General features: G+C 38.1%; 1 protein-coding gene across 4 annotated transcripts; it reads right to left on the reverse strand.

The window, feature by feature from the left end:
• Positions 1–57: 57 nt before the first annotated feature.
• LOC116019476 lies at positions 58–12,332 on the reverse strand. Of its 4 annotated transcripts, XR_004098728.1 has the most exons (12): positions 12,087–12,332; positions 11,126–11,322; positions 10,837–11,018; positions 10,054–10,743; positions 9,880–9,957; positions 8,426–8,747; positions 8,141–8,337; positions 7,885–7,961; positions 1,437–1,538; positions 602–900; positions 424–495; positions 273–315 (listed from the first exon to the last, which is right to left on the reverse strand). XR_004098728.1 is itself a non-coding variant. In XM_031259691.1 (11 exons), the coding sequence occupies exons 2-11, from the start codon at positions 11,280–11,282 to the stop codon at positions 275–277; spliced, it is 2,145 nt and encodes a 714-aa protein (XP_031115551.1). In that variant the 5' UTR covers positions 11,283–11,322; positions 12,166–12,332; the 3' UTR covers positions 58–274. The 4 variants fall into 4 exon arrangements, 3 of the variants coding, with proteins under 3 accessions (XP_031115551.1, XP_031115552.1, XP_031115550.1); XM_031259691.1 differs by lacking the exon at positions 424–495 and having other exon boundaries at positions 58–315; positions 12,166–12,332; XM_031259692.1 differs by lacking the exon at positions 424–495 and having other exon boundaries at positions 58–315; positions 714–900.
• Between the last annotated feature and the right edge of the window lie 535 nt (positions 12,333–12,867).

The raw sequence follows: 12,867 nt of genomic DNA on the forward strand, positions 1-12,867 counted from the left end.
CCACAATGCATTGTGGATCATGGTCCACGGTATAACGACCGCAAGGGACACTATAAATTGAAGAAAGTGAAAGTAATTTATATGCACAAGCCAACTGCGGTGTCTACAACTTTTTATGAAATCAGCAGCAGAGCTAATTCTCCAAGCTAAGTCATACATTTCTCATGGTGTTAGTATTGCCAGACAAAAGTCATCCATTTACAATGAGTTCGGACACTGCAGAACTCACAATACAATGGCAGAGAAATCACATCTCTTTCCAAAACCTCTCAGGTTAGTCAGCTGCCACCCACATCCATCCTCGTAACATTCGACCTGTCATTAGTCGAGGGAACATTAGAACAAATATACAAAACCAGCTCAAATAGGTGTTGAGATTAACGATAATAAAAAAACGATAAAGAGTGACAAGACAAGATTTACGTGATTCGACAATGTGACTGCATCCACAAAAACGAAGCAATTCTTTTGTTAATTGTAGTGGTTATAGAAGACCTAGAGATACAAACATCGTATTTATATGAATCTCTAAACACTGGTATATGTACAAAATTACCCTTATACCGTACCACAGGGGCGCTACCCCTGCACCCCAACCCACCTCGCGTTCCGTAACTAAAGAAGGATAGGTGTAGACACCATTCTGCCCCGTTCTGTTCAACACCTATCATCCAGTACATATGAGACATACACAGCAATAAGGGCTTATATACCGTTGCTAAAATTTCTTCACTGTTGTTTATCCCTCCAATGGCATATATCTTTCCACCAATCACAACTGCGCCGAAATGACCTCTAGAGTCCTTCATCTGCTCTCCCATCATCCAAGAACCAACCCGAGGATCAAAAACTTCAACACTTTGGACCATCCTTTCTCCATCATAGCCACCGAGAATATACCTGTTGTGGATCATTATAGAGCTATGCTATGAATTTACAAAAAAATATAAAAGATTGCACTCCTTGCGATGCCCAATTTAGAGGTTGCACATAGATTGCATACCAACCCTACCCTCAAATGGTACTCATGTTTCAGAATAGGTAATAACAGCTAGACCAATTCAATGGTTTCCATGCTAAAGACATAAGCAGTATAGTTTATTAGACAATCCACCAAACACAGGCCCTATTTGGTAAATAATCAGCCTATCAACCAATTTTGGCTTATTTGATCACTATTAATTATTTGTTAATACGCTTTTTGTAACTCCAAAATGCTAAAATTCAAAAGGCTACTCAAAGCACCATTTTCAGTTAGCTTTTTTTAAAAAAGAAATTATACCAAACAGCTACAGCTAACAGTTAATTTATCAAACAACTTTCTACAATCAGCTAATGTTATTAACAAATCATACCTTGTAACCCAAACAGCCAACCCAATCAGCTAACAGTCATTTACCAAACAGGACCACAATCATTATGGAAATAAAACTTACAATTTCTCATTATATGCAACCAAAGAATGGTATGCCCTCTTCGTTTTCATGTTCGCTAACCTTCTCCATGCATGCTCCCTTGGGTCAAATCTTTCAGCAGATCTAACATACCAAATAGGAATCACTATAAGCCACTATTAAATTAAAAAGGTAAAATTTATCAAATTTTTTAAAGTAGAAATAAAACATCTACACAAACTTTTCATCTAAGTTTAGCTCTCACACCTATCACCAAATTAAAGGAGATGTTTTGTAAGTTTAAGTTTGTTATGAAAGTAAATGGAGGATTTCTAAATATATATCCTGTCTTCTTCCTTAAGACTGCCTAATCTATAGAGATTCCATATATTAAATATATATGTTGAAAGAGATTTAGAAGAATTTGTTGTATATCTTTTCTTGTCTCAATAGAGAGACAACAGGTAAATATATACAGACTCAAAGGACACAATCCTATAGACACAACTCTTCACAACCTAACAGTCATATTTCTATAGACACAACTATTTGTGTTTCAACACTCCCCCTCAAGTTGGAGCATGTATATCATATGCACCAAGCTTGTTACAAATGTATTCAATCCTATGACTTCTTAAAGCTTTAGTAAATATATCTGCTAACTGATTATTTGAGCCAACAAAAGATGTAGTAATATCTCCAGATGCAACTTTGTCTCGAATAAAATGGCAATCAATTTCAATGTGTTTCGTTCTTTCATGAAAAACTGGATTTGACGCAATATGCAGAGCTGCTTGGTTATCACAAATGAGCTTCATAGACTTCTCTGTACAGATCTTTAGTTCAGTAAGGAGGTTTTTCAACCACATAAGTTCACATGTTCCAAGGGCCATTGATCGATATTCAGCTTCTGCACTTGATCGAGCAACAACATTTTGCTTTTTACTTTTCCAAGAGATTAAGTTGCCACCAAGGAAGATACAATATCCAGATGTTGATTTTCTATCCCATGCACCTGCCCAATCTGCATCTGTATAGCCAGTAATTTTAAGGTTTCCATGGTCTTTGTATAACAAACCAGTGCCTGGGGATTTCTTAATATATCTTAAAATCCGAATGGCAGCTTCCCAATGACTTTCACGTGGAGATGCCAAGAATTGACTAACAGCACTTACCGCAAAAGAAATATCAGGTCGAGTTACAGTTAAGTAAAGTAATTTCCCGACCAGTCTTCTATATTTCCCTGGATCTTGGATAAGCTCCCCCTGATCTGGTAGGAGTTTGGCATTAGGATCCATAGGAGTGTCAAGAGGTTTGCAATTCATCATACCCGTTTCTTCTAGTATATCCAATGCATATTTCCTTTGTGATATGCAAATTCCTTGCTTGGATTGTGCTACTTCAATTCCCAAAAAATATTTTAATTTCCCGAGATCTTTTGTTTCAAAATGTTGGAATAGGTGTTGCTTCAACAATTGTATTCCTTCAATATCATCTCCTGTAATGACAATATCATCCACATATACAACAAGATAGATGCTCTTACCATGTTGATGTCTATAAAAGACGGAATAATCAACTTTGCTTCGATTTAAACCAAAATTTTGCACTACTATGCTGAACCTTCCAAACCAGGCACGAGGAGATTGTTTTAGACCATAGAGAGAACGCTTGAGCTTACAAACCAAGTTACTCTCCCCCTGAGCAACAAACCCGGGAGGTTGCTCCATGTAGACTTCTTCCTCTAAATCTCCATGTAGAAAGGCATTTTTAATATCTAACTGATGCAACGGCCAATGATGAATGGTAGCCATAGAGAGAAAAATTCTAACTGAAGCAATTTTGGCTACTGGTGAAAAAGTATCAGTGTAATCAATCCCAAAAACCTGTGTATATCCCTAAGCGACCAATCGAGCTTTAAGTCTATCAACCTGTCCATTGGGTCCAACTTTCACAGTATATATCCATCGGCAACCAACAATTGTTTTACCTACGGGTAATGGAACTAACTCCCAAGTCCCCGATGAATGAAGAGCAGCCATTTCATCAATCATAGCTTGACGCCAACCAGGGTGGGAAAGAGCTTCTTTAACAGATTTAGGAGCAGAGACGGAAGATAAACAGTTGATAAAAGCAGTATATGAAGGTGAGAGACGATCATAAGAAATAAAGTTGTATATGGGAAAGGGGTTTCGTGATGACCTGTTACCTACACGACTTGCGATAGGAGAGCTTGTTGCTGGAACCGGGTCCGAGGGCAAAGATTGCTCGAGAGATGAATCAGTTGGATTTTTATTGATTTGAACGGCCGTGGGTGGTCGAGGGCGACGATGATAAGTATGTGGGAAGGGAATGACACTGTTGTTTTGGAACTGGGGTTCGGTAGGTGAGGGATTAGGATTTCTAGGTGATGATGGAGCTTGAGGTAAATGTATCTCGGTTCCTCCTTGAAAAGTGGGGACAGGAAGAACATCAAGAAAGGGAGAGATGGGGGGCGGTGAGGTAGAGGAAAAGAAAGGTGTTGACTCAAAGAATGTAACATCAGAAGATACATAAAATCGACGCTTATCAGGGGAATAACATCTAAAGCCTTTTTGCAACCTAGAATACCCAACAAACATGCATTTTAAGGATTTTGGGGAAAATTTATCACGCCCTGGGGTAGTGTCCCGAATAAAACAGGTGCACCCGAAAATTTTTAAAGGAAGATTATGAAGAGGCTTATCGGGAAATAAAATATTATATGGTATCTTACCATGTAGAACAGATGAAGGCATACGATTTATTAAGTAACAAGAATGAAGGATAGCATCTGCCCAAAATTCTGGAGGAACTTTATAGTGGAGAATCATGGTGCGGGCTGTTTCAATGAGATGCCGGTTTTTACGTTCTGATACTCCATTTTGCTGTGGAGTATTGGGACAAGAAGACTCATGGAGGATGCCTGCTGAATCAAGAAAGTTACATAATGGAGTTGAAAAATATTCTCCAGCGTTATCACTCCGTAAAGTTTTAATGGACACTCCAAACTGATTTGTTATTTCATTGACAAATTTTTGAAGAATATTAAGCACTTCAGAACGGTTTTGCATTAGAAAGACCCATGTACAACGAGAGAAATCATCAGTGAAGGTAACAAAATATTTAAAACCAAGAACTGAAGTATAACGAAAAGGTCCCCAAACATTAGTATGGACTAAGGAAAAAGGAGAAACAGCTCTTTTATTAACCCGATTAGGAAAAGATGTTCTAGAATGTTTGCCAAGCTGACAGGCTTCACACTCTAGGGTCGATAAGTGAGACAAACTAGGGATAAGCTGTCGTAATTTATTAAGGTTGGGATGCCCTAGACGGTTATGGGCAAGGGAAGGGGTTATGGTAGCAGTACAAACGGTAGGAGGATTCGGGGTAGATAATCGATAAAGTCCTTCTGATTCATACCCCGAGCCAATCATCTTCCCCGAACGACGGTCCTGCACAATGACAGAATCAGAAGAAAACGTGACCGTACAGTCTAAAGATTTTGTAAGTTTATGGACAGAAATTAAATTGAAAGGACACTTAGGTATATAGAGAATCTTAGAGAGAGGCAAAGTAGGAAGGGGGGAAGCCTTTCCAATTGCAGTAGCCATACTCTTTGACCCATTACCGAAAACAATAGATGGAAGGGACTCAGACTTAGTGAAATGAGAAAATAAGGATGAGTTACCAGAGATATGCTCAGAGGCACCGGAATCAATAACCCATGGTCCGCTCAGGCTAGATTGTGATACAAGGGCAGTATGAGTTCCTTCAGTGTAGGCTGTAGGAGTTACACAGGAAGCTTTGGGATTAGTTTTAAATCGAACAAACTCTTCATATTCAGCAGCGGAAATGGTTCGAGAGTTTGCTTCTCCAGGGTGAGATTGAGCAACACTTGCTTGGGGAAGTACGGGTTTCCCATGTAGTTTCCAACACCGATCCCGTGTGTGTCCAGTTCGATTACAATAATCACACAATTTAGTGTTTTTCTGTCCACCACGATCCTTAGGTCGTCCACGACCCCCTTGTATGACTAGAGCAGATTGTTCAAAAGTAGATGTGTGAGTAACTGGAATAGATGTAACCTGTAAGAGACGTTTGAACAACTCGGTGGTTCCCAGGACTGGGTTGCTTCCAAGAACTTGATTTCGAATACTCTCAAATTCTGGACCTAATTTGGTTAAGAGAAGTATTACAAAGAATTTCTCTCGTTGGATAAGTTGCTCTGCGGGTGTACCACCAATAGGCATGAGCGTACCAAACTCAGCAATCAAACTTTGGGCTTTGCCAAGGAATGTTTCCATATCAATACCATCTTTCTTCAAATGAACTAAATTATCAACAACATTGTAGAACCGAGAGACATCATTAGTGTATAGAGATTTAGCTTGATTCCATACCTCGACACATGTCTTAAAGGGCCGAAATAGGGGCAACAACGTTGGAGAAAGAGACTGCCAAAGGAGGCTACATAGTTGAGCATCTAACCTTTGCCAAATTGCCTTTTCATTTTCCGGTATCTTATCTACTCCTGTTTGTAGGTGGTCAGCAACCCCTTGGCCCATAAACCATAACTCTACGGCATCCGACCAAGATTGGTAATTTTGAGAACCACATAATTTTTCAGAAGTGATCACCGGGCTTCCAGACAAATTCGGCACATAAACAGAGCTCGAGACAGTAGGTAAATTATTGGCAGGAGAAATAGTACCCGAGATATCAGAATTGCCGTCGGAGGACATTGTGACCAAAACAAAGTTTAATGGCACAGGAAGAAGCACGGAGGGCCGACGAGCAGAACTGGAGAGTTTCGCCGGCAAAAGCTGCCGGAGACGGCCTCACGCGCCGGCGCGTGGGGTCGGAGCGCCGGCGAGTGTGGTGGCGCGTGTGGGCGCGTGGGGGCAGAACCGGCGACGGCGATGGACGGGTCAGGGTCGCCGGAGACTGGAGAAGAGTGTGGTAGCACTGATTTGATAAAAGACCTCACCAATAGGAAGTAATTTTGAAAAAAGATGTTCGAATGAACAGTAAATGTACTGTTCATCGAAAAAAAAAAATTTCAGATTTTGGCTCTGGCTCTTGATACCATGTTGAAAGAGATTTAGAAGAATTTGTTGTATATCTTTTCTTGTCTCAATAGAGAGACAACAGGTAAATATATACAGACTCAAAGGACACAATCCTATAGACACAACTCTTCACAACCTAACAGTCATATTTCTATAGACACAACTATTTGTGTTTCAACAATATATTCCATAACACTCCCCTCAAGTTGGAGCATAGATATTAATAATGCCCAACTTGTTACACAAATAACTAATAACCCAAAATAACGAAATAACTAAATAATGAACTAACTCAAATCCATTTAGGACACTCCCCTTGAACAAAAGTTTTGCACGCCACCAATACCTACTGACAATTGGGTGAACTCGACATGGACCGACCAAGCTTGGGATTGGACACTTCCCCTGCAATAGAAGCTTGGACGCCATCAATACCTACGGACAGTTGGGTGAACTCGATTTGGACCGAACAAGCTTGGGATTGGACACTCCCCTAAACCGAAAGCTTGAATCGCCACCAATACCACAACTCCGGGTGAACACAACGTGAACCGAACAAGCTTGGGATTGGACTCCCCCTGAACCGAAAGCTTGAACGCCACCAATACCGCAACTTCGAGTGAACACAACGTTGACCATACAAGATTGGGCACACAAGGTAAAGAAGACAAACTCCAAACCAGATGACACAAATTCTTTACCAATGAAAAGGAAAAATGCCCCAAACAACAATGAGCATCAAAAAGGGGTTGACAACAACAAAACAAGCAATGAACTCCAACTCAGCAAACTCATTAGCAGCAAAGATGCAGGTACATCAGACTCAGCTATATCCAGAAAAAGAAACAGATCACAAGTACACAAAATTCAAGCCTAAATGTGTACGAGATAAAGTGACCGTGAAGCAAAAAATCAAAGATAACACAATTAGATTCGAGGCAAACGAACTCAGGCGATCCAGGAGCCTCACGCGCCGGCGCGTAGGAGAGTGGCAGCGGAGGATGACAGCGCGTGAGGCTCACGCAGGTGACGACAATGGAGCGAAAAAAAATTAAAGTAAAAGCTCAGATACCATGTTATGAAAGTAAATAGAGGATTTCTAAATATGTTGTCTTCTTCCCTAAGTCTGCCTAATCTATAGAGATTCCATATATTAAATATATATTCCATAACAAAGTTGATAGTTGGATTACACGTTTATTATTTATATATTATATGCTCAATAAACATGGCTACAGATCTATATTAACAATAAAATTGGAGTAATTCTTTAGTAGAAGTAAATATTGGTTTTAGAAAAGGAACTTGGTTTGAAAAAAACATGTTTCAAAAAATATGAGTGAGGGAAAAATTTACAAGGCAAGCATATGAGAGTTAAACATAGCATGATGGTGTCTTACTTTAAATAATCTTGTCCATCCATACCACCAACCACGTAGAGAGCACCATTAATTTCTACCGCTGCTGTGGCAACCCGCTGAAGAAAGAAGCACAACCAATTGACAGAACTAAGCAGACTTTTAACACAAAAATGAATACTTATGGGCTAGAAGGCAAATCATATAGATTACAAGGACAAACAGACAAACAGTAGTGGAACTCCCACAAACATCAAATTAGAGTAGAAGGTAAAATTCAAATGGTTCACATTGATACCTTTTCAAGCATTGATCCAGAATGGATCCACTTTCCTATGTTCAAGTCCAGCATTTCCACCTCCGAAAAATATTCCACCCCATTTCCACCAACTGCAAAAATTTTGTTGTACAAAGATGCTCCAGCAAGACTTTGTTTCTTATGATTTAGTGAAGGCCTTTGACACCATTGATTTGTCTTTGGATTATATGATTCAACTGAATATTTAAAAGAGCTAATAGCTTTAAATATGAAAATTTGATATTAAACCTATGCCAAACAAATAAGTAAAATGAGACCCTATACCTGTGTCATAGGTCTCGTCACCATACACACCACCCAATACATAAACCTCACTGTTCAAATTTGCTACAGAATGGCATGTACGCTGAAATGTCATTGGGCTAAGAGATTCCATCCGATCATGCAATGGAGAATATGAACTCATTTCATGCAACAAAGCATACCCATCGAACCCTCCCACTACAAGTGCATAATCATCTGTCTTAAGATTGCAGTTTAGTGGTTCACAATCAACTCCTTCAAACTGCTGGCTTGAAGGCCCTAGTCCAGCTTGCAATATATTACACCAATTTTGTAATTTTTTATATTCATCTCTTGATTGAACCTGATTAGGCAAAAGAATAACAATGTCTAATTTCCTTAACTCAAGGTCATGGATAAATCATATATTAAAAAGAGAGAAGTTGCTCAAGAAAAAATAAAAAACATGAACTTTCCGTCTACAATTCTGGTTCTCCCATCCAACTTTTCCATTTTCCCTAGAAGCAAACTATCAAGTAACATTTTATAAATGGTAATCATATGGATTGATCAGTTTTGGGGAAAGAAAGTCGTGTAAATCCTGAGTGATTTCCAGTAGTACAGCTGTAAGTTATGCAGTTTCTAATTCCAATTCATAGGAAACTTTTAATGCATTGTTTCATTGTTTATGACTGGATAATACCAGTCACGTCCCTATAAATATTTGGTCCTATTCATAAACAGATGATATGAAGAACAAAGCTGTCTCTCATTCTCAAAGACTTAAAGTTTATATATACACACATTGAAAGGAGAAAGGGCTCCTGGACTAGTGAACTATGTAAGAATTTAATACTTTAATGGATTCAAGTCATTCAACATGACTCAAAGCAGCCTAGAATTAATGGGTCAACTATTTTAGAGCATTATTTCTAAGAATATTAAATTATAAAACAAGATTATTTTAGAATAAGATTCTAAAAAGGTTTTACCCTTCATGAATTCATTTGTTTACATGCTATCAAAATACACATGTTTGTTTGACTAAAAAGAGCTGAGCAGATTACAAAGTAACCAGTTGAGGAAGCATAACTAGGACAGTTAGGCTATGAAGCCATGTGTTGTGTCCAATGACCAGTGAAAAGTTAAATGGAGGATCAAATGACTACATGTGCCAAAAAAGCATTAAAAATATTTCAGGCTTGAGCATATGATTGAGAAGCATTTTTGCATAGCTTAAACATTCTGAATCATGCTCAAGCTAGAAAGGCTTTATAGCCAAGAACTAGTCAGAAATAGCATCTCTGTAAAGCCTGGAAGAAAAAGAAATGAGAGGAAAACAAAAGAGGAAATTATAAACCGAAATATTTACTGTTGAATGAAAAGTGTGAATGATGCAATTTGTTAATAATTAGCAGGCTCCTGATCATCTTGTATCTCAAGACAAATGGAAAATGTACCCAACTCACAAAAGATATTTGGCAAGGAGCACATACCAGTTCCTTCTCAAGAGTCCAAATTTTTTCTTCTTGTTTTCTTTGCCTATCCATCAATGTTTCAACAACTTGCATCAACTATCAAGAAAATTCATAAATAAATTAGTTGGAGAAGAAGAAATCAAGAGGAATTCAAAGACAAAGTATAATTGGAGGAACAATCTATCAACTTGCCTCAGCCCTCTCCTCTGCACGGGCTTTATGTAATTCCCCACTTTTGTTGATTAAATGTGAAGTCTGTGATTTCCATTCCTCATTAGATTGCTTTGACATGGGGGTACTTGGATGTGAAGACACAATCTTCAAATTTTCAAATTTGTTCACCATGTCAGAAGTTGAATTATCTTTGAACAGTGAACTCCAAGCTTTCTGTTCAAATGGAACATGAGCATTACTCTGCGGGAGAGAGGTAATAGCTTCAGCCCACTCCTCTGCACAGACCTTATCTAATTCCCCACTTTTGTTGATTAAATGTGAAGTCGGTGACTTCCATTCCTCACTAGATTGCTTAGACAAGGGGGAATTTGGATGTGAAGACACAAGCTTCAAATTTCCATCTTTGTTCACCATATCAGAAGTTGAATCATCACTCAACAGTGCACTCCATCTATTCTGTTCAAATGGAACCTGAGCATTACTCTTTCCAAGAGAGGTACTAGCTTCACTTGTAGTTCTAGGAATATTGCGAGAATGAAGACCATCATTAGGCACTGATGAAGGTGAAAACAATGCAATCAGTTTGGCAGTTTGAAACTGGTCCAGCTCAAACCAAAAAAGCTTTGTTTCATAGTAGTTATCAGCAATGATGGGGGAAAACTGGTCTTCTGTCAAAGCATGGCACCTCTTGTAGATTTTAAATTGCACCTTGAATGACAAAGAATATGCTAACATATGAGCACCACTAACTATTTTATATATAAAAACTTTTAAAAACAAAGGAAGAAAGGGTATAACTACCTGTGCAGGGTATTCTGTGAGCTCCACACTACCACCAGTCCACGCATGTGGATCAATATTTAATTGTCCATGACCTACAGCCTTGAATATACCGTGAAGCTTCCGATCACTATAGTTAAAAAGAAAAAGTGGAAGCCCAGGACTAACCTTCTTCACATATGGAGAATGTAGATGTGGCAATCCTATCCAACAAAAAATTGGAATCAAATATTAGATCAACATAATAATCATCAAACACTGCAAAATTTCTTCTAGGTAAAAAAGTACAATACGTGAAGGAGTGACTAACCAAATAACATCTTGGAAAAGCATTCTTGAATTGTATAATGTTTACATCCAAAGATAACTGCTCCTAAATCACTCTTAGATAGATTACGACCAGGTGCACTAAAATTGGGTGCTGCTTTGTTTACATGTCTTCCAGCCTTCTTCTTCTTAGAACCCATTCTACCAAGCACTCGATGTAGACAGAAGATAACACACACTCTGCCAAATACCATATGAAATCAATTGCATAAACCGAAAAACATAAACAAATACCAGAACTAGTCACCTAAAATTTCACAACATCAATTTCTTTTCAGTTTTATTTCCATCAAAATTTTGAAAACACAACATCAATAGCTAACCCGGTAATTGAAGGAGGTGTTATATATCTCAACTAAAACTAGTTGGACTACATACATTTTATATATTACATGTTAAACACTACATGAAATCAATTGCACAAACTGAAAAACATAAACAAATCACCAGCACTAGTCACATAAAATTTCACAAAATCAATTTCTTTTCAGTTTTATTTCCATCAACATCAATAGCTAACCCTGTAACTGAAGGATGTGTTATATATATATCTCAACTAAAACTAGTTGGACTACACACATTTTATATGTTACATGCTAAACACCTGTGATATAATTTCACTGACAGACACACATATTTGTGCGTATATACATGTACCGAAAAAATAAAAATACATCGCACTTCAATACTTGCATAAACACACAATACATATGCGTATGGAGTATGTATCTACACAGCTACACTCAAATACACCCCAATTCACACAAAAATAGAATATCAAAACAATAACCGCTAACATGATCAAACAACAAATATTCATACACACGGATGAAATACACAAAGCGATCATCACATTACAGCCATAATGCTTCGATAATCACTCGCACAAATCTCTTTTCCCAAAAAAGTAAACATAAAGTAAGGTTAAAACTACCGATACTTGCCTGTTTAGGCAAATGAAATGCAAAATCACGCGGAGAGAGTGATGAAATGCAGATTAGACGTGCTATTTCCGAGACTTACAAACAAACTCAAGCAAATGCGGCGACGGTTCAGTTCGTGCTTTGGAGTAGTATTTCTGGAAACAGAGTAGGAAAGTGAAGAGAGAAGGAAGCGCGAAGACTGGAGACTGAGAATGGCTATGGTTACTTAATGGAGTACTGGGCTACTGGTCCGAGTCACGTCAGACACATCGTGGTGGAAGAAGAGTGGAAACGTCCAACGGCAATTGAAAATTTTGGGAAGAAAAGAAAAATAATAGAAAATGTGTCAAATAGACCACTGAACTTTGTCGCTTTTGTGCAATTGAGCCATTAAATTTAAAAAGTGTGCAATTCAACAATCAAAACAAGCAAAATTTGTGCAATTGGACAATTTTTACAAAAAATTTTAATTCAAAAGTTAATTACCGATTTGGTCCCTCGACTATAGGAATTTCAACACTTTGGTCCTCGACAATTTTTCTTGCCCAATTAAGTTCTCGACTTTGAAAAAATTAACCAATTTGGTCCGCCATTTATTTTGGTGTTAAACAACCGTTAAATCAGGACCAAATTGGTGAAATTTAAATAGTCAAGGGACCATTTCGGTAATTAATTTTGATTGAAATGGTCCCTTGACTATAGTGAAATTACCAATTTGGTCCCGATTTAACGGATATCAAATAGTAAAATAAACGGGAGGACCAAATTGGTTAATTTTTTCAAAGTCGATGACTTAATTGGG

Source organism: Ipomoea triloba, chromosome 5 (assembly GCF_003576645.1).
Source record: "Ipomoea triloba cultivar NCNSP0323 chromosome 5, ASM357664v1".
NCBI lineage: Eukaryota > Viridiplantae > Streptophyta > Magnoliopsida > Solanales > Convolvulaceae > Ipomoea > Ipomoea triloba.

Excerpts from the sequence above, each read along its gene's own strand:
- LOC116019476 (XM_031259691.1), bottom strand. The coding sequence starts at position 11,282 with ATGGGTTCTAAGAAGAAGAAGGCTGGAAGACATGTAAACAAAGCAGCA. Across the intron at positions 11,019-11,125 it reads CTTTTCCAAGATGTTATTTG|GATTGCCACATCTACATTCT; the intron begins GTTAGTCACTCC and ends TTTGTTGGATAG. Across the intron at positions 9,958-10,053 it reads GTGCAGAGGAGAGGGCTGAG|TTGATGCAAGTTGTTGAAAC; the intron begins GCAAGTTGATAG and ends TTTTCTTGATAG.